Consider the following 23,719-nt stretch of genomic DNA (forward strand, 5'->3'; position numbering starts at 1 on the left):
GAATACTTGTAAAAGGGGAAAACCATAACCATTATCAAGTAAGTGACAAATATATCACTCATCTCTTAAGGTGCTCCCTACTATCTTTACTTCGATTACTAACTTGAGCGTCGGAATCTTTTAAGCGAGGCATCATACTCGTCATCAATAATATATTTTAACACTATTTTAGTTTTTGAACTTTTTACTTTAATTTTCAAACTTTCAAACATTTTATTTTAGTGGACAAACTTTGCTATATCATTAATTACTTAAATAATTAAACTTTTTAAGTATTCGTTCAGAATATTAACTTTCTATGAGCGTTCATATATACCAACCGTTCTATGAAACACAAAAACGTAATAAAGATAAAAGTATTTTTTTCTTTTGTGGGCCACGGATTTGTCTATAATCTCTTTCTTTTATGTGTTCAATGTACTAATTTATACATTTTTTTTAGTACAACATATGGGGTAGGATTTCGAACTCATGATCTCTTAATCATATTAATTATCGTTATATTCGTTTTGGCTACTAATTTATACGTAAGGAAAAAAATTCCATTCTGAATAAAATATATATTTTTCATGATATCATTGTCACGAAAAAGTTGTTGGCCATTATTTTTTTGCAATATTTAAATAGAGAGGTTATTTGGATTTTGATGAGATAATATATTTATATATTTAAGTGGTTGGCACGAGAAGACCAGGCAAAGATTTGTTTTTTTCTTTTTTTTATTAATTTAAATCTAGCTCTATTGATTTAGACAATACCTTTAATTAAAAAGTCATAGTCATGAATTTGAATTTACTGTGTTTAAAAATATTTGTTTTTCTTACTTTTTTCAAAGGAAAAAAGAAAAAATATATTTGTTTTTCCTCTCTTCTTTTCTGTCTTTTTTCTCAATTGTGATTCACAAATTTTTCAATCATATTATCATGTAATATTTAATTCATTCAAATATTTATATAATATAGTGTCGTGAGTGAGTTGCCGACTAAGATAGATCTAAGATAGATACTCTAAAATTGTATATATAATTATTCATATTTATATTTTGGTTCTTATAATGTTTCTTATTTATAACGACTTTGTTTGTTTATGGGATAAAATGGACAACGACATGTAGAGATATAGACCACTCTATGTAATACACATGGCCTTAGGCTGAGCATGAAAAGGTGCACAAAATATTCGACTCTTACCATGTGAGTTTGTTGAGTGTTTGAGGAGTAAAAAATGTCTGTTCTTGGGAACCATGCTTCGAAACCTCACCCAAAGCTTGGTCTCAAACAAGGTCAAGTCGAGGTGTCAAGGAGTAAAATCGTTCTCTGACTACTCGCTCGCTCACTATTATATAACTCGTGTCTAGATTCACTATTGCATGAATGTTCTCTATGTGCAGGTACGCAAATTTAATTGCTTGTCTTGAAAACACCTCGAATTTTATTGACTTGAATGTTGAAGCTCGTTCCTTTTCTTATGCAGGTCCCTGTCAAGTTTTCTCAACATTTAGATCATGTACTTAAACATAGTTCTTATTCATTTACAAATATGATAGATTAATATTTCAGTCTCTATACTTCGACTTATCTATTTTAGTTCTTGTAGTTTCAAATTTCTAATTTAGTACTATCAAGAAATTTTAAAACGAAGCTTCATCATTATTTTGTAGTTACTCTTTATCTTATTTGATAAAAAAAATTATATTTAAGAAAAGACCTAAGGTGAATATATTTCTCAAATTTCTAGAAGGAAGGTGTTCAGTAATAGAGACTTAATTTTTTTGCAAAAGTCAACTTTGAACTTACGGTGGAAACTAATTTTAAGGTTAAATGTACTAAATTTGAGCATTTGAAAGTATAAATATTAAATTTGAACCAATTCTAAAGTATAGGTGACAAAATGGTATTTTAATTAATAGAATGATTAGTTCATTGAATTAAAAAACTAATTTAAGAATGGAGAAAGTTCAATTTGTTAATTATATATCAATTTCTACCCTAAAATTTAAAGTTGGTCCTTTAGACTTGGATAAGTTTTGTAAATTGTGTAGAATAAAAAATGGCAACATTTATTATTTATACTTTTAGGTGGATGTAACAAAAGTCATATTAATATTTAATGTTCCATTTAATGAAATTAAAATTTTAGAATAAAACTTAATTAACATTGCTAAGTTGGGGTAAAATTGAATTCTGCCTTTAAAAATTCAAACAAAAAACAATATTTTCAAGGAAGCTTTAAATGATATAAAATTAAAACTTGTTCAATTACGTGCGTAGCTTGGACGTGATTGAGTGATCATTACTTTTTTTTTTTTTAAAGTCCTAAGTTGGAAAATTCCCGCCCCTATTTGTGATGTTAATATGCATATACACTCGTATGTATGATTCAATTATAGTAGTTTTTTTTTTAATTTAACAATACGTGTGGGGTCGTGGCGGATTCATAAATTTTGTCAAGGGAACTCCATACTAATTTACTTACAAGTAATTTGAAGAATTCGTAAGTATGATTTTGAGGCAGCAATATCCTTTTGTGTAAATATATTCTCCGAACCTGGTTTCAAATATTACAATTATGATCAACAATTCTACTTCTTAGATTAGTATCTCTAAAGTTAAATTTGATAATTTAGGCTAGATTTTTATATACTAATTATATTTATTCAAAAGTTCAAAGGGCCGAACTGGAGCCCCATAGGCGCAACGTACATCCGTCTGTGTGGAGGTGAGGATTCTAACCTTTGATCTTTTTTCGAGAATTTATATCTTAACCACTTGAGTTATGTTCATGTCGATAAATAACATTTTAACAATGTTATATGTCAATTTGAGCATAATTTAATGGTGGTACAATTAAGGTATCTCTAACTCCTTACGTTTGAATTTTCGATTGTGATGTAAATATTTGGAAGGTGAAGAACATTTCTTTTTAGAGGTGGAGAGTGTGCAAATTAAAGAGAGAGGATACATTATTAGGGAGGGCACTCGAAAGAGAGACAATCGAAATATATTATAGGGTGTTAGAGTGGGAGGGAATTAGGAGTGTTATTTTGGGCGGGTATGAGTATCAGAATTCATAAAACAACACATCAAAAAATTTAAATTTCACCATTCAAATTATCAATACAAGTCGTAGATATTAACAATGTCTTGTAAGCCAACAATATCTCATAAATTTCACATACAAATATTTATAGGTTTAGAAGTCTTTTATATATATAAATAAATAAATAAATAAATGGTGTGAGGGACAAGGAACTTAGGCAAGGAGACGGAGAAAACTTCCCTATGACCACTTAAACGGGATTAGATGTTTTGCTATTTACTATTTAGTGGGTCCTCGTCAGAAAAGGTAACATATTTAACCGAACGATTTTGAGGTAACAAAACACGTTACTTTAAACGATTTTATTGATGTGTTTAATGAAATCAATAAATTAAAACCAAGCAACCATATCATTAACAAATGGTGTTCCATTTAATTAATACTAAAAGGCTTGCTCTCGGGAGATCACAGCATCACACTTGAAAAGATTTTTGTTTTTTATAATAAATACTAAATTGACTACACTTATTAAATTTTATGGACTAAATTGTTATTATAACTTTTAAATTACAGTAACCACAACAAATAATTCGTGAATTAAACCATTACTGCAGCAAAGTATCAAATATGGTCCATTCGAGCATAGATTAGTGGATAAAATATCTATTATATTATTCCTAAAATTTGATAGTTTCAATTTCACGCAAACCAAAACGAGCATAGCTCAACGGTAAGTGGTATATACCTCCAACAATGAGGTTGTGAGTTCGATCTCCATCCTACATGTTGTACTAAAAAAAGTCCTTATCAGATACCAATTATCACTTAAGTAAGTGTTATTTTATTTTATTTTTGGAATAACAGGAATATGTTTTTGTAATTAAAAGCACAATTAGGCAGGCACATGGGCCATGTGTGAGAGACGTATGGAAATGGAAATGTAAATTAGCGAGCATATAATACGAAACATGGGCCATAAAATGCATATGAAATTACCATATCTTGCAATTGCATTAGAGTTTTATCTTGAATACGTTTCACGTGCCCTAGAGAGGCAAAATATATTATGAATTCTCTTCTATAATTATGGGGCTTCAATCTTCGAGTTGGATCGATATACATGGAGAAAATAATAACTTCTATGCCATATCTTGAAAAAAGAAACTACTTCACAATTCTCGAAATATAACTCTTCTTATAACTATTTATTAATGTTTAGTCAATGACTTCGAAATTATGAACCAAATTATTTTCAACGAGCAACAACTTAAAAGATTTAAAGATTTGAATTACAATTAAAATACTTAAAAAGAGACATAGCTCATACAATTTGAAGCTAAATTGGTCTTGGGTGAAAAGGAACCTTATTCTTAAATCATTTACCAAAATGCCATATTTGGGCATCCCATAATGCCATTATGAAAAAGAGGATGTTGAAATTTGACATTTTGACAACAAAAGGTTACATAAGATGAGGCTATAAAGTTGCTTGTCAAAATCCTAAGCTAATTTTAAGATTCCTTATGAGATTAAACTCTTTACATGAAAGTCTTTTCATAATATTCACTAACCCATTAAAAACTTTAAATATTGTTCGGGGTAAGAAAAGATCAATGGAGACCATCACTCATCTATCTCGATACTGTGCTTGAATTAAAGGTGGATGGTGATACCCAAGTAAAATGCCTACTTATTTGACGCTTCAACCAAATTCTTCGGGATCTAAGATTGAAGAGATTGTAAAGATATTTGTTGATACATTATGCATGTTGGAGATGAGGAAGTTAGGTTCGTAATTATCATCAAGAAAATGAGTTGAATACGTCTTAACTGCAAAAAGCGTTGCAATCTGACTGTAAAACTACATGACTACGATGGAAGGCTTTGAAATCTGGTACTAGAAGTTGGTCGGAAAAATATATCAACATTCTTAGAATGTGCTATGGTGATGGATCTTATAGAGGATGAAAATATGAAAGACATTAATTTTGTTAAGATATCACATGTCTAGAAAAAGTATAATGTAAGGTATAAATTTTAGAAAATAACACTATTGTTGTAAAATTGAGGACGAAACGAGACAACGTTGGGGCAATAAAATAAACAAAACAATTTAAATAATAAAGAAAATTCAAAATTCAAAATGACATTTCCCACCAATTTTCAAACTTGATTTCCACCAAATTTCTCATTAATTTCTCACAAATTCTCACCACTAATTTCTCACAAAATCTCACTACTAATTGAGCACCACATTGACCTTATTTATAGGCCATGGATAAACATGTCATGTGATTTACATGACACTAATAATGTCTAAAATTGAGACACATAGGGCATTATGATTTCAACACATGGTGCAAGGATAATGGAACATATGAGGTTTATAAATAAAAGACACATAGAGGACATATGGAGCATGGATTTTGAGACACCTCAAAATTGGACACTAAGCAAGGGTTAGTGGACATCTATTTAAAAATTCATAATACTCCCCCTTAGATGCCCATTGTATATATGAAATATGCCTCGTTAAAACCTTACTAGGGAAAAACCCAGTGGGAAAAAAATCCTAGTGAAGGAAAAAGAGTACATATTTCATATAATCTAATAAACCCAAAATAATACAATATATTTAACTCCCTCCCATGGAAACATCACTTGAGATCTTTGAGTCGTCGTATTCCAATGTCGCGCACCAATGTTTCAAAGGGTTTTGTAGGTAATTCCTTTGTGAATATATCTGCCAAGTTATCTTTCGAACAAATTTGTTGAACAGTGATAGTACCATTCTTTTCAAAATCATGACTATAGAAAAATTTTGGTGAAATATGTTTTGTTCTATCTCCTTTAATATATCCTCCTTTGATTTGAGCTATACATGATGTGTTATCTTCGTAAAGTATCGTTGGAAGATTTTTACTAGATGATAGACCACATGTTTCACGAATGTGTTGAGTCATTGATCTTAACCATACACATTCTCTACTAGCTTCATGAATTGCAAGAATTTCAGCATGATTTGAGGAGGTGACTGTTATGGTTTGTTTTACTGATCGCCATGATATAGCAGTTCCTCCACATGTGAACAAGTAACCGGTTTGAGATCTAGCTTTATGTGGATCAGATAAATATCCAGAATCTACATATCCAACTAGATCAAAATTTGATTTGTTTGAATAAAACAAACCCATATCAGTCGTTCCTCGAAGATAGCGAAATATATGCTTAATCCCATTTCAATGTCTTTTTGTAGGATAAGCACTATATCTAGCTAATAAATTAACTGAAAATGCTATATCTGGTATTGTGTTATTAACCAGATACATAAGCGCACCAATTGCACTAAGATATGATACTTCAGGACCAAGAAGCTCTTCATTATCTTCTCGAGGTCTAAATATATCTTTTTTTCACATCAAGTGAGCGAACTTTCATTGGAATATTTAATGGGTGTGCTTTATCCATATAAAATCTTTTCAAAATTTTCTCTGTATAAGTTGACTGATGTACAAATATCTCATCTGCTAAATGCTCAATTTGTAGGCCAAGACAAAATTTTGTTTTCCCGAGATCTTTCATCTCAAATTCTTTCTTAAGATACTCTTTTGCCTTTGAAAGTTCTTCAGGAGTTCCAATTAGATTCAAATCATCAACATATACAGTTATAATGGCAAATCTCGACTGTGATTTCTTTATAAAAACACAAGGACATATTAGATTATTCTTATATCCTTCTTCCAACAAATTTCCACTTAGACGATTGTACCACATCCGTCCTGATTGTTTTAATCCATATAATGATCTCTGTAACTTTATGGAATACAATTCCCGAGTATTAGAATTGGGTACTTTAAATCCTTCAGGAATTCTCATATAAATATCATTATCAAGAGATCCCTATAAATATACAGTGACTACATCCATAAGATGCATGTCAAGACTTTCAAACACAGTCATGCCAATTAAATATCTCAGTGTAATCGCATCCACCATAGGAGAATATGTCTCCTCATAATCAATACCGGGTCTTTGTGAAAAATCGTGTGCAACCAATCTTGCCTTATATCTTGTGATTTCATTGTTTTCATTTCTTTTCCTTACGAATACCCATTTGTATCCCACAGGCTTAACATTTTCCGATGTTCGGACTACTGGTCCAAAAACTTGACGTTTTGAAAGTGAGTTAAGTTCTGCCTGGATTGTTTCTTTTCATTTAAGCCAATCTTTTCTCTGTTGACATTCTTTCATAGATTTTGGTTCACAATCGTCACTTTCAAATAAAATGTCAATAGCAACATTATAAGCAAAAATATCATCAATAACTACATTAGTTCGGTTTCATCTTTTTCCAGTCATAACGTAATTCATTAAAATCTCATTATTATCTTCAGGTACTTGACTTTCCTCAATATCTTTATGAGTAGTCATGTTTAGGATTTCTTCTGGAATATCCTCATTCTCAATTGTGTCATTTTGATTATTGACTATTTTTCTTTTCCGAGGATTTTTATCTTTGGAACCCATTGGTCTACCACGCTTATGGCGTGTTGCAGATTCGTTAATGACAACTTTTTGCATTGAGATGTCAATTTTTGATGGAACATTCGCAGTTGGTATATGTGACTTGGTCACTTTCTTGGCATCAATAAATGCATCTGGTAATTGATTTGCTATATTTTGCAAATGAATTATTTTTTGAACTTCAAGTTCACATTGATCTGTACGGGGATCAAAATGAGACAATAACGATGTATTCCATGTAATTTCTTTTTCCAACTTCATTATTCCTCCCCCTAATGTTGGAAAATTTGTCTCATTAAAATGACAATCAGCAAATCGTGCAGTAAATACATCACCCGTCAAGAGTTCAAGATATTTAATAATTGATGGGGAATCAAATCCAACATATATTCCTAGCCTCCTTTGAGGACCCATCTTAGTACGTTGTGGTGGAGCAATTGGAACATATACTGCACATCCAAAAATTCTCAGATGGGAAATATTTAACTCTTGGCCATAAGCTAATTGTAACGGGGAATATTTATGATAAGATGTTGGTCTAATGCGTACGAGCGACGCTGCATGTAAAATAGCATGTCCCCATACAGATGTAAGGAGCTTAGCTCTCATAAGTAATGGTCTAGTAATTAACTGCAATCGTTTTATAAATGATTCTGCTAAACCATTTTGTGTATGAACATGAGCTACAGGATGTTCAACATTTATCCCAATTGCCATACAGTAATTATTAAATGATTGGGATGTAAATTCACCAGCATTATCAAGACGAATACTTTTAATTGTATAATCAGGAAATTATGCTCGTAACTATATTATTAGAGCAAGTAGTCTTGCAAATGCAAGGTTTCGACTTGATAATAAGCATACATGTGACCATCTACTTGATGCGTCTATTAACACCATAAAATATCTAAAAGGACCGCTTGGTGGATTAATAGGTCCACATATATCACCATGAATTCGTTCTAAAAATGTAGGTGATTCAGTCTCTACTTTAAATGGTGATGGTCTAATGATCAATTTGCCTTGAGAGCAAGCATCAGATGATAATTCATTAGATTGAAGAATCTTTTGGTTCTTTAATGGATGTCCATGTGAATTTTCAATGATTCTTCTCATCACTATGGACCCAGGATGACCTAATCGGTCATGCCAAATGGTAAATATATCTGGATTTATGAACTTTAAGTTCGTAGTTGCATATGTTTCCATTACTCGTATATGAGTATAATATAATCCAGAAGATAAAGCAGACAACTTTTCAAGTATACGTTTGTTATGTGAGACAATAGATATAATATAGAGATATTCTATGTTATTCTTGTTATCAGTCTCAATATGATAACCATTGCAACATATATCTTTAAAACTCAGTAGATTTCTCTTTGATTGACTAGAGAACAATGCATTGTCAATTGTAAATTTTGTTCCTCTAGGCAAAATTATGTCTGCTTTTCCAAAACCTTCAATCAAGCTTGCAGAACCTGATGTAGTATTGACTTTTGCTTTCAGCATTGTCAATTTAGAAAAATATTGTCTACTTTTCAGTATTGTGTGCATAGTCGCACTGTCTGCCAGACATAGATCACCATTGCTCATTTTCGAGTCATCCAATATATGAAAACTGTCCATGTTTCTTCATTAAACAAAATAATTACAATAAGAAGAAGGAAGAAGAAGAAAAACTTGAAATACAAAACATACATAAAAGATAAAAAAAATATTAGTTCTGAATATTCTCAAAATCAAAAGAAGCACTTGCTATTCCATCCATTGTGCTCACTGTGCCAATTTGTTCTCCAGGAGATTCAAGAAAGTCAGCCACATCCAAACTTGTAATATTGGCAGTGTCAAAGATATCACCATCCTGGTAGGCAAGATTTGCTTCCACATTTTTTCCTTTTTCTTTCAAGGAAGCTTGATAAAGATTCACTAAGTGTTTCGATGTACGACAAATATGTGCCCAATGCCCAGTCATACCGCATCGGAAGCACTTATTTTCAACACTTCTGGAATTCTGATCTTGTGGAGCTTTTTCTTTATGATCAATATTTAGTGTGGTTCTTTTAAAATTTGGACGATTATAGTGCCCACCACGAAATGAAAAATTATTTCTTCATCTGCCACGGTCACGCCCTCGACCACGACCTCGACCTCGACCACGATTATTGAAATTTACAGCATTTGCCTCTGGGAATGGTGTTGCTCCTGTTGGTCGAGATTCATGATTTTTCATCAATAGCTCATTATTTTGCTCAGCAACCATAAGATATGATATGAGCTCAGAATATTTTTTAAAACCTTTCTCTCGATATTGTTGTTGCAAGAGTATATTCGAGACATGGAAGGTTGAGTATGTCTTTTCTAGCATATCACTATCAGTAATTTGTTCTCCACATAACTTCAATTTCGAACTGATTTTGAATAGTGCAGAATTATAATCACTTACTGATTTGAAGTCTTGGAGCCTCGAATGCATCCATTTATAATGAGCTTTAGGAAGAATAACTGTTTTTTGATGATCATATATTTCTTTCAAATTTTGCCACAAGGCAAGGGGGTCTTTTATTATCAGATACTCCATTTTCAACCCCTTGTGAAGATGGTGACGGAGGAAAATCATGGCTTTTGCCTTTTCCTGACATGTGGATGTATTTCCTTCTTTGATGGTTTCTCCCAGGTTCATGGCATCAAGATGGATTTTAGCATCTAGTACCCATGACAAATAATTATTGCCATTGATATCAAGAGCGGCAAATTCTAATTTGGTCAAAATTGTCATGATGACACTATCACAAAAAAAACTCAAATTAGGGATTTAACATATGAAAACAACATATTACTTGAAAAATAAAATTAAATTACCTACCTTCGGAACCTACCTTCAACAGGGGAAATGACAGAGGCTCGTGCTGATAACGTGTTGTAAAATTGAGGAACGAAATGAGGCAACGTCGGCGAAACAAAATAAACAAAAAAATTTAAATAATAAAGAAAATTCAAAATTCAAAATGACATTTCCCACCAATTTTCAAACTTGATTTCCCACCAAATTTCTCATTAATTTCTCACAAATTCTCACCACTAATTTCTCACAAAATCTCACTACTAATTGAACACCACATTGACCTTATTTATAGGCCACGGATAAGCTGTGATTTACATGACACTAATAATGTCTAAAATTGAGACACATAGGGCATTATGATTTAGACACATAGAGGACATATGGAGCATGGATTTTGAGACACCTCAAAATTGGACACTAAGCAAGGGTTGGTGGACATCTATTTAAAAATTCATAATAACTATATAATTTTTTTTCTTTTCTTTTGAGTAACTTCACCATTTTAATTACTAAATAATTTAGAGAAACTGATTATGATATTGAAAAAAAAAATTACATTATGCCAGATAAACTTTTTCATTTATTTATCTAAATTATTACAAAAGAGATTTCATAAACTCCAATAGATATATTTTTTTTTCTCTTAAATTTTCAACTTTATTAGTGGACTATGAAAATAATATTTTTATTCAACGGATATTCCATTTATGTTAAATCTGGTCAGACCTCTTCAACTGGAATACTCTTTTATCAACAGCCCTTTTTATTTGAGGAAATTACCAAGAAAAAATCTATTTTTTGAATTTGATTTTGGAATCTTTGAATTTGTCCAAGTAATGGTTTTACTCCGTGGGATGAAAATTCGTGGATCTATTTAAATTTATTTTGAAAATAATGTTTTATATATATACTTTTAAATATTATTTAGTTTGTGTACTTTGTTGTTTGTTCAGTGGATAAAAGAAAAAAAAAGACTTTGAGTTAGGATACCTTCCTATAATTTAAATTAAATTAATATTAATATTGGTTAAATAAATTTTAAAAAGTTTTTTTAATACAATATATGGGTGTGGAAGTTTGCACCCACCACCTTTAAGCGAGAGATAAATATCTTAATGGGTTGAATATGGTTCACATAAATCGTAAAAAGTTAAAAAAAAAATTAAGTCTACTTTTATAATATGATTTTAATTTTATCCCTTAGTTTTTGTACCTATAATGAGGTTAATTAATTTAAAATTAAAAAAGTAACGATAGAAAGAAAGCATTATACAAATTTGAGTCATAATTTTCTACAAAATACATTAGTACAAGATAGGTGTATGGAGAAGTTTGAAATATATTTATATTATAATTTTTTTTTTTGAGACAAGAGAAGTTTGATATATACTTGTTAGAAAATGAAAAGCATATTAAATATGGAGTAAATATACACATATAAGTTCAGCCCATATATATATTTTTGTGAAAGAAGCCCATATTTTTTAGTAAGTTCAGCCGAAGCCCAAATACATATTAATTTTTGTTTTAAGAAGAAAAAGAAAAGGAAAATTCCTACGGAGATTTCCCACTACATTGAACTCGTCTCCTTTGTAGGAATCTCCGCCCTTGTTGCTTTCAAATTGTGGAGACTGGCGGGAGATGGAGAATCTCCGAGCCCGCTGCCGACTGATAAGCGTAATTCAACAGTAAAGACATATAATTTCATTGGTTTGAGATTTGAGGTTGAAATTTCTACTTCATATTTATAGCCTATTTAGAGACTATAATTACATAAATGAATTAAATTATATAAAATTTACCCTTTTGTCATGAAATAACCTCATTTTATGATGGTACCCATCACCCAATTTACTAACACATGCTTTTGTATCTCACCCCAATATTAATTAATTTTAAAAATTCAAAATTGACTACGACGTTAGATTTTAAATCCCTTGAAATTTGTCTAATTAAACTTTCCAAAAGTGAAAATATCAAATCTCCAAAATCCTCCATTATTGAAAAAATTCGAAAATCTCATTCCTCCGACTTTTCTTCTTCTTATATCGTTATGTTTCTGTCCATTCTTTCGTCTCCGGTCACTGTCTCTGTTCTTCTTCATCGTCGAAACAATTCGTCTAACTTATCCTTCGTCTCCGACCACCTGTCCATTGTTTCCGTCCATTTATCCCGAGGTTTCTTTTTGTCGCCAGTCGCCTGTCGATCATTCCAGCCCTCCATTTATCCCGGCCATTGTCTAGTCACCGGAAGGTTTGTAGGTTATTTGCTTTGTTTGTTAATTGTAGAGAGATATAGTTGTATTTACTTTATAGCCAAATATAGGTTATATCTTCGTATAAATATATATTATAATGGCTATAATTTATATCACCATTGTTAAGTATATGTTGCTTAAGTTTTGGATATAGTTTATATTTCTATATAACTGAAAAAGTCGGATATACTCTAAATAAATAAATAAATAAATATATATATAGGCAAAAAAATGTAATAAAATGAAAAATTATTTATAATAAATTTCATTATTTAGTAAAATATATTAAGAAGTAAATTTGGAGATTATGATAATAATCGAATATTTTGTAATAAATTTCATTCTTTAATAGAATAGATTAAGGAGTAAATCAGAGAATTATGAGAATGATTGCTTTAGGTCCCACAATCATTTAATGTTTACAAAATAAAATTTGGAATATTAATAATTTACATTTAAATAAAAGGCAAATTGTAATAAATATAAATATCATAAATAAAGGTAAATTTGACATTTGAAAAAAGTTTTAGATCTAAAAATCTAAGACTGTAAAATTTGTAAACATTGAACCATTTGTGAAAATAAATTTGTAAAATAATTTATCCAAAACATTATCTCTATTTATTGTACTATAAAAAGTACAAAGACCAGCTAGAATGATTGAACTTTGATGGATGAAAGTGTTGAAGCTGGTTGTACTCAATATTATTTAAAAAAATTTATTTCATTTTTCCTAAGTGTATATATAAACTTTTTTTTTTAATTGAAAGCAACTGAATCAAAATTACCAACTAGAAATAGAATGCACTTAAAGGTATATTTTACATTAATACCATTAAAATTATATTTAATTCAATTTGAGTTATCTGACATATAACTTTTTATCTACCCTGAATAATATTAGGTTAGAAAAGAACTGGAATAGCATTTTGACCTAAAATTATTTATAAATATATGTTTCAATTTTATATCATTTGATTATTCTTTTACATTTTTCTCTTCAAATAATTTTGTAAAGTTAATTGATTAAGTCTCTAAAATGTAATTTTGAATACCAACTTAAACTTTAACTTGACTAATCAAGATATAAGATATATATCTTTAGCCAAGTGAAAATCGATAATAAATTCTTAATAAATTATTATTTCTTTTTGATAATTTTTGAAATTTTGAGTCACCCCATTTTATTATTGTTTTAGTTGAATTGGATTGTAGTTTGATTAATGGATAATCAAATTGGTAATTGAACTGGTCGGCCAAATTCAATGGATGAGGATGACCCATACAAGAAACTTGATGGGAATATAAAAATAAACAATAATATTTTAGTGTCAAATTTATCAAAATACAAATAAATTTAATTGAAAAATATTGTAGTCTGAGAAATTGTTTCTTTAAAGAGACTTATTAGACACGTCAGATATTCAAAGGGACTATATTATTTGATTTTGTCCTATAATAATTTTAAAAACATCATTTTATTAAAATAAGTTTATTTAGGCTAAGTATATTAAATGATATTTAGTGTTTTAATTCTCAATTTGGTATTTAAGTTGATTGATACTTTCAACTTTTCATTTATTTAAAATTTTCGTTAAAATGTTTATTTGGATGATTTTACTCTCCGTACTTTTAAAATATTTGTTTTGGTTGTGTACTTTGAAGTAGGTACCATTTTGGTTTTTCAATTATGGTTATAATATATTTTTTTCTATCACAACTTCAACACGACACTAAACTCATATATTTTTTTGAAATGTAACAATAATTTTGTATTAAAGAGTTTCTTATATGTGTAGAATTTGTGTTAAAATTTTGTAAATGTGGGGACAAAAAATGATTATTTTTCAAAATTACAGGAACCAAAACGAACATTTTAAAACTACAGAACTAAAATAAACTAAACTTGGGAGTACAAGTACCAAAATGAATATTCTGGAAGTATAAAGATTAAAACGAACAAAAAAATAAAATAAAAAATAAAAAATAAAACTACAAGGATCAAAATAATATTCTAACAAAAAAAATTCAATTAAATCATTTCATAAGAATATAAAATGATTGAATTTTTAAATTATTGAATGGTTAACATATTTGAACACACCATGAACATGCCACTAGAAAGAAATTGATTTTACTTATGAGAAAATTAAATTTTGCCTAATGATAAGTTATGGATCTAAATAATATGTCTACACATCTAAATAGGTTAATAAAAGAATAATGGAAAAGTTACCTCTAAAAGTTCACTTTAACTCATAAGTTTTTGAGAAATAGATTTAAAAGGTCTAAAAATTAAATTTTCCATCGGTACCCAGACACCTTTTTATCATTACAAAAAATGATTTCATCCACCTTTTAAATCTATTTCTCACGAGGTTGAAGTGAAACTTTAAAAAACTAAAAAATAAAAGTTACCTATGTACTTTTTCAGTATAACAACATGTGGGGTGGAAATCCAATCCACAACGTTGTGGTCGATGATATATGTATTAACCAGTTGAGTTATGCTTAAGTTTGCAAATCAAAATGATATATTAGTGAAAATTCTGTAACTAAAAGGATAAATTTTCCAGAAATAATTTAATTGCACATGTTAATATGAGCGTAGTTGTAAGATCATTAGGATAGTTGAATCCTCAACCTTCATAATTATTAAACTAAAAGAAATTTATGCTGAAATGTTATTTTAGTTATTGAGTTTATTTTACTTGATGTAGTTTAAAATATTCATTTTTATCTAGATATTTCGAACAATTTATTTTAGTTCATTTATTTTATTTATTTTTTATTTTTTCCTATTACAATTCCTACCAGGGAGCTCGAGGATTCTCACTTTATGGCCATTAAAAAAAATCCAAAAATAAAAATATTATTCATGAAAATTGGAGATTTTCGATTTTCGGAGTTTAAGATTCTTAGAAATGGTGACGATACTATGTCCACATCCTCTCTCTCTCTCTCTCTCTGTATTCCATGGAATCTTCTGGCTGCTTTTTGATGGTTCTCTTGTACCAAAAGTAACGAATTGAACTCCCGATTTTCCTCCGCGCGCTCTGGTTTTTCAACGCATAGCTTCATCCAAATTCATAGTCTTATTCAAGAGGAGCAGAGGAACGAATTCGACTGGATGGAGTTCGAGGCAGAGATTGATCGCTTGCCGATTGACCTTCTGGCTCATATTTTTGCGATGATCAAGTCCTTCACTGATTTGGCCCAGTAATTGATGTCAATTTTTTCCGCTTTTTAGTTCGATTTCTTTGGTTGTTGTTTGTTCCTGTTCCTGATTGAGGAAGCGCAGGGCCAGCGGCGTGTGCAGGAAATGGAAGGAGGGAGTCAAACTGTCTCTAGGTAGCAGGGAGAGTTTGAGCTTTGCTGGTTGGAAGATGGATGATGACTCCACTGCTCGCCTCATTCGCCATGCCTACAGTCTTCGAGAGCTCGACATGTAATCTCTAGAATTTCTGTTTGCTTAAGAAATTTTCTTCAGGTTACTTTTCTTTTAGTAGCTTCTGATTACAGAGGGTTAAATTTGATACTGGTGTTGCGAGCGGTCTCATGAAGTGAGTTTTGCGAAATCACAAGGATTAACGATTGAATTGGATTTCAATTCTCATTTCCTGTCTATCATTATTCAGGCAATTCGGTTAGAGGTTTCTTTTAAGATTGATAGGATGTTGTTTGGGCATATTCTCTGGTGAAAGTTCTTTAAACTTGTACGATGAAGTTCTGTTATATTCTTAATGGTATTGGTTCGTGTTTTTGGTTGATCTTAACGACGCTTAATCTTATTCTTAAATTAAGGGCCATTACCATTATCAGAGTAACTCAATCGAGAACAAAATTGTGTTAAAAATAAATTTTAGTTTCTGAAATCGTGACCAATATTTGAGCACCATTTCCAAACTGCACGGCCATGAATGCCTTTGTTATTACTATGTTCACTCGAGCAAAATTCCTAGCTCTGGCTTGAATTGGCTAATTCATCATTCTCTTGTAATTTGTAATGTGTGTTTTTCAGCTCAAGAAGCCGCTGGGGTTGCCAAATAACTGACGCTGGATTGTGCAAAATTTCTCTTGCAAAGTGCATTCCCAACCTCACGTCCGTTTCGCTATGGGGTATGGCGGGGATCACTGACAAGGGCGTTGTGCAGCTGGTATGCTAATCTTTTCTCAGACTGAATATGCCTAAAGAAAAGAGCTGTTGAAACCGGTCTTAATGTCTGAATTTAAAGTTTGAGTTTAGGTTGAAATTGGACGAGTGAGTTTCTGTAAATTTTACTTGGGCTAGGATTCTGGTGTGCGGCGTTAGTATTCATACCGTTAATGTCGATGATGATGATAAATAGTTGAAATTTGGCAATCCTGTTTGTATCTTCATTGTTGGTTTGCACCAATGTATACTAGGTTAAGACATCTTCTGGTCCTGAAGTTCATGTTCTTCAAGGAATTTAGGAGCTCTTTTTGAACATCGATTTTCTGTTTCAAAATTTTCCTCAAGGTCAAGGTTTGTACATGATTTTGGAAATACTGCTCCACTTGTTCTCAAAAGTAGTTCTTTCATAAATGTTCTTACTTCATTTTTGTTCTAAAAATCAGAAAACTGGAAAGCTGTTTTTGAAACACCTCCTTAGCTCTGCCTCTCATATTTCACTCCATTTTTTCAACATTTCATTTGGTTGTGCTGTATTCCCAGATTTCCCGAGCGAATTCCTTGCTAAACCTGAACATCGGCGGTACCTTTGTTACGGATATCTCCCTATTTGCAATAGCAGATAACTGTCCAAATTTAAAGGTGATTTTTCCAAGAACCTCCTTCACTTCCATTACCAAATCTGGTGAAAATTACGAATAGAATTATACACATACATCCTGCACAATCTTCAACCCGTGCATTTCTTTCTTTCTTCTGCAGACCATTGTCCTCTGGAGCTGTCGCCATGTAACAGAGAGCGGGCTTCTTGTTCTCGTAAGCAAATGTCGCAAACTCCAGTCAATAAACGTTTGGGGAATGAGGGTTCCTGTAGACTGCTTCATTGGTTTGGTTGCTATAAGTCCAGCACTCCAAATAAAATCAAGAGGCCTGCTTCTGAATTCTAGGTGGCCTGTTGTGTGAGACAATGCTCAAATCTACGCATCCTGTAAAGCTTCTTTTGTATGTAAGTTTCTATCTTTGTAATTACATCTCATTCCACTAAAATATGGATTTGTCATTGTTCCTCCAATAAGCTGTATTATAGCAGTTACAGTTCATTTATAAAACTGCATTCTCCTGGTGTAAATATAAAGGTATGTAAGAACAAGCTTGTTTATTTTTGGAATAGATATCATTTTATTGCCATGGTCTCATTCTCATAAATAAATTTTCTTGGTTCCTTAACTTCAAAAGATTTGGCCACTAATTATTATTGTCAGTAAATATATCATCCAAAGTGTACACGTACTTATTAAATGTATTATTTAATTAGGACGAAGACTAGTTCAATAATGTTTTCATTCATATTTAATTTTTTTTCATCTTTTTTTAATTGAGGAGTTTGATAGCTATTTTTTGTACTTTTTTTTATTGAAAAAAACATGTATTTGTAATCTTTTCTTATTTCTTATTTTCTAAAGTCTTAAATATTAAAAAAGTAATTTTTAAAATTAAATATTCAAATTCTTTATCTTATAAGCATTTTATAAGTAAAAAATAATTAAATAATACTTTTATTTATGTTTGAGAAAAACTGGAAACAGGAAAAATTTTGATTTTGTTGTTTTTGAAATTTCAACACAATTTTAAAAACATTTCTAAAAAATAAAAAATGAAGCTTATATTTCTAAAAATCTAAAAATGAGAAATAAGAAACTAAACATTAACAAATAGAGTTTACATAACAAAATTTCATATTTTGTTCTTTTAGTGCATCTTATTGTAGCATTTATGTATTTAAACTCTGATGAGTTTCTTCGATCAAATAATATTTTACTTTCATATATATGCACATATATAAAAAGTAAATGAAACTTTTTCCATCAATTTAAACAGAACCACCTTTTTCTAGTGCCTGAACCCCGAAATCGATATCGACGAGGAATCGTTGGCATTAACAGGTATATAAAGTTTGTGAATATGTTGGTATTTTGAATCTCTCAAAGGAGCTTCTTTAATGAGATGGCTTTACTAGCAAGCTGCATTTTGATGCTAAAATGAACTGACTGACACAATATAACAAATAAGATTGGGAAGCAAACTAGGACAAACAGAAGGATATTAAGTATTCATCAACATAATCCTTGCATTTACAGCCACTCATGCCAACACCCTTTCACTTTCCTCCAATCAAACCTGGAATAGAGAGAGATGAAACTTGATAATCGTAGATCGTAAAACGAACAGAATACAAAGAACATGCACATTTTACATGGAAAAAGAAACTATGGCTGAGGAGACAATTAATTATGATTACAGTTATTTTCTTTTATTGGAAATGATATTTCATTGATGAGATGAAATATACAAATGACAATGGCGAAGCCAAAAAGCTTCAAAGGGATGAAAAAGAAAAAGGCTAAATTACAAAAAAAAAAAAAAAAAAAAAAGAGCAGCCTTGAACTTTGCCCTTTTTTTAAAGCATACCCCTATCCTTTTAAAAGTTTCAATATTATTTTTGACCTTTCGTTAATATTTCAAACGTAAAGTTGACGTAACAAAATTTGGACTAACGTGACAATTAACGTGGAAGCTTGTATAGATTAAGTTTGAAAGAAAGGAAATGTAGAAGAAGCAATCGGGAGATCAGGACAAAATTGGGTACACAATGGAGAAGCAAACTCTTTGACAATGGAAGAAGAAGACTTTCAGGACAAAATTGGGTAGACAATCCTGGAAAACTTCCACGTCAAGTATCACATTGTTTCAGATTTTGTCATGTCAACTTTTTGTTCAAAATTTTAATGTGCTCAAAACGTATTTTTGAAACGTTTATGAAAGGTCAAGAGTAGTATTGAAATTTTCGAGAGTACAAGGGGCAAAATCCAGTAATTTAGCAAGAAAAAGAAAAAAGAAAAAAAACCTTCCAGTTAGCCACAAAATCACTGAATTCGAAAACGAAATATGTGAATGAATTCAGTTCCTTTCTGTCCAGCCTATAGCAATTTCTATAGCATTTCAGTGCCCACAACACTGAGGGCTCACAGCAATTATCAAACTTCAAACTAAAAACAGAACCCAATCCTTACTCTGAAATTCAACATTAAAGAGGACAAAGCCACTCTCTCTGATATTTGATTCAAATATCTAATAGCCAGAAAACTATAGGATGTTAATGCAAAACGTATAATTTGAATTTCAGTAAAGTTTCTCCTGTTCTACAAACATTGTCAGATCATGACAAACAATACTTGAGAAAGCTCAAATATTTTGTGAAACCATTAGAAAAGCCAACAGAAATTACAGTAACAAATTTCAGCTGAGGGAACAAAGCTTATCATTTTGAAAGAAAATTAGAGAGAGATATTCTAAGGTATCAAATATATATATATATATATATATATATATATATTTCTATAACAATGACAAAGCAAATGCAAACGGTAAAGCATTTTGCGTACCTGAACTAGCTTATGTCGTATGCCAGGTCTATCTCGGTTTCCAATCCTCATGTACCTCTGCAACTATTTCTCTGCATTAAAATCTCAAAATGTCTTTCCTTTAATGTTAGAGTCTATTACTCTAATGACCAATTCTGGAAATCGCTATAAGATGGCTGGGATGCAGTACACCGGGTATGACTCAATCTTTACATACAATATACTAGATTAACCTCCATGAATAGGTGCTCAAAATCCAATTAGATCAGTGTTGCTTGTAGTTTTTAAGAATGCCAACAGTGGTAAGTGGAATAACCAGAGAACCAAAAGACTCGGCGAAAGGACTGTCGAAGCAGATGATTTGGTGAACTGAACGGACCCGGTAAAGCTACCTGAGTTACTGCTCAGTGGGCCAGTGTTAGGTGCTGGCACACTCTTGCAAGTACCAGAAGGAGCTCCAGCCTGCAAAATGCCATCAACAATATATTCTGGGCAATGAGTATTCAAGATGAAATAAAAAAGTAAAAGGACGTCGATTTTAAAATTCACTGTGCCAAGCCATCAACAAGACTAAACATCTGAAATAATTCCTCAAATGGAAGGGTAGACAAATCTAAATTAGTTCAATTACGTGTGGACAAGATGCTGCGGCAAGCACAAAATAACTGCCGACTTAAAACTGCTTAAAACATATTTGAAACTAAACATTATTACAGGAGAACTGCCTTGCGTTGTTGAAAATAAAACATAATTTTGTCTTTCAAGAATCACTTGGCAAAATCTTTTCTGAAAATGGTTTTTATACCAGAAGCAAAAGAACCGATTTTTTATGTTTTAGATGTTCTCAAAACATAACTTTCACAGTCGTTCAAATAATAATGTCTTGAATTTATAATATTCATATAAAAGAAAAGGAAAACAGGATCACAAATATATTTTCAAATAATGTTTAGAAGTAAGCAATGAAAAACACTGTCAGCAAACATACCTAAACAGTTACTTAAATTTCAATTAAGTTGAGAGATACCAATCTTGCATTGAGACAATATCTTAACCATTCATTTGCAATTTTTTGTCCAAGAATCCAATGTACAAAAATCTAATTATTTTATTTGACCCAATAGAAGCTTTTCCTAGCAGACTATGAGGGGCAATGAATGTTTCTGAATTTGGTGACCACTAGTCATCAGTTTGTCATCAGTTTCTCTAAAATTTTAGGTCATTGAGAAGCTTACAAGAAAAATAGCCAGAAACCCATTATCTTACAAACTCAAACAAGAAACTTTCTGTTAGATAAATAAAATGCCAACTTGAAAGAAGAAACTCAAATGTCCAGACAAAATCAAGAATTTTGAGAAATAAAAAATACAAGGGTGATGCCCAAACTCCAACAAGTTCATGTAAATAAAGCTCATCATGGTCAGTGGTCACTGATTAGAAAATAGTCTACACGAACCTGGCAAGCAGCAAGTGTGCTACACCCGCATAGCGTCTGGCCATTTATCTTATCCAAAGCATCAAAGATACCTCCTCCTTCACTTCTCTGCATGGTTTTTCATCATGATATGTTACTCATTATAAATTTCAGTGAATGTTCGTTGTTATGTGTATTAAACTCAGTACCATGTAAAAGTTAACAGCCAAAAAGTTTGGCATCATATTCCCGGATGCCTTATAACATGTGGAGATCATATTAAAAAGTGGAGCTGAATGCTCCTTGCAAGTCTCAGCTTCCACTGGATATGTTGGGAAGTAATTCTGCAAGAAAAGAGACGAACTTCTTGATTTCAGTGCTCTCGATTCTCTTCGGTTTGGGCATGAACCAGGTACGACTCCAGGATCACCAGCTGAAATCCAAATGTTAAAGAGGTCATTCATCTGAGACATAATTCAAAGTCATGAATAATAAACATTGCATTCACTTCATGTAATGCTTACGCTCATTTTCCAACATGTACTTCCACTGGTAAGCGATTCCTTCCTCCGCTTCCTTCGATGCAACAGATGTGAAAACAAGAAGCCTGTGATTCTGTTGCACCATGTCGGTCACTGTTGGCCAATCTTCTCCTTTCTTTGGCATTTTGGACACAGGAAACCAGTATTTGTCCAGCCCAGCACTGGTGAATAGATTTGTCAGCCCCTTTGAGGTATGCACATAGTCCTCAATTATAATGGTCACAATTTCAGTTGGGTTCGCACTTAAGAATGCTTCCACTTCTCTTAAAGTGTTAATAGCTGGTTGCTGAGAACAATCCAAAGGTCAACAACAGTCAGAATCATGCATACAAAACCAAAATGCCAACGAACATTTTCAACATCATAAACTGGAAAAATGGAAGAAGGAAAAGGATTGATTACAAAGGCAGTGAAGTTGAAACATTGCCCCCGGAATGAATGGCAGAGCCAGATATCGTTTTCGAAATCATACATATCCAGCATCAGTCCCCTCACTCCATTCTGAAAAAAGGCAAAATTTAAAAGAAAGAAAACACAAGATCAACAATGTTTCTCAATCCTAATAAAATAATTGAAATGCAACAAACAGAGTACAAGATGAGACATCTCTAGAACAGTAGAACAAATTTACGATGGAAATTAGACAAGGCATATCTAAAATCCAATCACAAGGGGCACATGAAACACTCATTCTCTTTATCTTCTTGCACATACTCTTAACTGGTTAGTAACAGTATCCTCTTGATTATAAAACGTCAATCTCTGAACACCAGCCACAGGAGGCGCATCAACAATACTGAACGAGTTATGAGTCACCAGCCAAGTGTACTTGTTGAAGGGCAACCCATTAATCTAAATCCCAGACAAAGACGAAACCCAAATCAAAATTCACTTCAAAATCACAGCAAACAACAAAAGAACTACTCAAGAAATCTTCAAAATCACACACCACAGAAGTGGGAATGGTGGCCTGGCCTCTGGTACAGACGGGTTGATTCCTGCCAGAAGCAGGGCAATTCCCACAATAGAGACCCGACCCACAATCCGTGGCAGCCGTACAAGCTTCCAGAACCTGCAGACTCTCGAAATTAGACTCAAAGGGGGAAAAAAACAACCCCACCATCGAGATTGAGAGGAACAAAATGTTGGGAACAGAGAGCAGGAATAGGGGGAGAACCTGGCAATTTCCATTAAAGCAAGCGACGGAAAAGGGGATGAGGAATGAGAAGAGCGTCAGATGGAGGTACAAAATGGCAGAAACAGAGGGAAGTGCGCATAAACTGCTCGATAACATTGCAGAGCTCAGAGAGAGAGAGAGAGAGAGAGCAAAAGGAAGTTTTTCAATGAAGTGAAGAAAGAAAAAAAAGATGACAAATTTTGGGTATCAGACGCGGGCTTTTCTTCCTTAACTTTAATTTTCTCTTATTTTAAGGCAACTAATCACTTTTTTTTTTCTTCTGCCCCCTGCTGCAACTTTATCTTCAAACGATGTCGTTTTATACTAATCATAGAATACTTGG

At 31.8% G+C, this 23,719-nt stretch overlaps 3 protein-coding genes across 4 annotated transcripts; 1 reads left to right on the forward strand and 2 right to left on the reverse strand.

Annotated features, from left to right (window-relative positions):
* Positions 1-9,679: 9,679 nt before the first annotated feature.
* LOC148212773 (uncharacterized) lies at positions 9,680-10,345 on the reverse strand. The gene has a single exon (XM_088120910.1). It carries the CDS (start codon positions 10,343-10,345, stop codon positions 9,680-9,682), a length of 666 nt encoding a protein of 221 aa, XP_087977036.1.
* Positions 10,346-15,574: 5,229 nt separating this feature from the next.
* On the forward strand, positions 15,575-18,009 carry LOC111017864 (F-box/RNI-like superfamily protein). Its single transcript, XM_022293744.2, has 5 exons — positions 15,575-15,887; positions 15,970-16,116; positions 16,690-16,825; positions 17,365-17,463; positions 17,584-18,009. Exons 1-5 carry the CDS (start codon positions 15,799-15,801, stop codon positions 17,782-17,784), a joined length of 672 nt encoding a protein of 223 aa, XP_022149436.1. The 5' UTR covers positions 15,575-15,798; the 3' UTR covers positions 17,785-18,009.
* Positions 18,010-18,661: 652 nt separating this feature from the next.
* LOC111017944 (PLC-like phosphodiesterases superfamily protein) lies at positions 18,662-23,611 on the reverse strand. 2 transcript variants are annotated; one of them, XM_022293842.2, is made up of 9 exons: positions 23,377-23,609; positions 23,149-23,271; positions 22,914-23,051; positions 22,602-22,700; positions 22,182-22,485; positions 21,867-22,090; positions 21,700-21,786; positions 20,265-20,705; positions 18,662-18,999 (listed from the first exon to the last, which is right to left on the reverse strand). In XM_022293842.2, exons 1-8 carry the CDS (start codon positions 23,491-23,493, stop codon positions 20,493-20,495), a joined length of 1,305 nt encoding a protein of 434 aa, XP_022149534.1. In that variant the 5' UTR covers positions 23,494-23,609; the 3' UTR covers positions 18,662-18,999; positions 20,265-20,492. The 2 variants fall into 2 exon arrangements, with proteins under 2 accessions (XP_022149534.1, XP_087977353.1); XM_088121227.1 differs by lacking the exon at positions 22,914-23,051 and having other exon boundaries at positions 23,377-23,611.
* Positions 23,612-23,719: the final 108 nt, after the last annotated feature.

The sequence above is a fragment of the Momordica charantia genome (assembly GCF_013281855.1).
Source record: "Momordica charantia cultivar OHB3-1 chromosome 2 unlocalized genomic scaffold, Mcharantia_2.0 BLBB01000002.1, whole genome shotgun sequence".
NCBI classification, from domain to species: domain Eukaryota; kingdom Viridiplantae; phylum Streptophyta; class Magnoliopsida; order Cucurbitales; family Cucurbitaceae; genus Momordica; species Momordica charantia.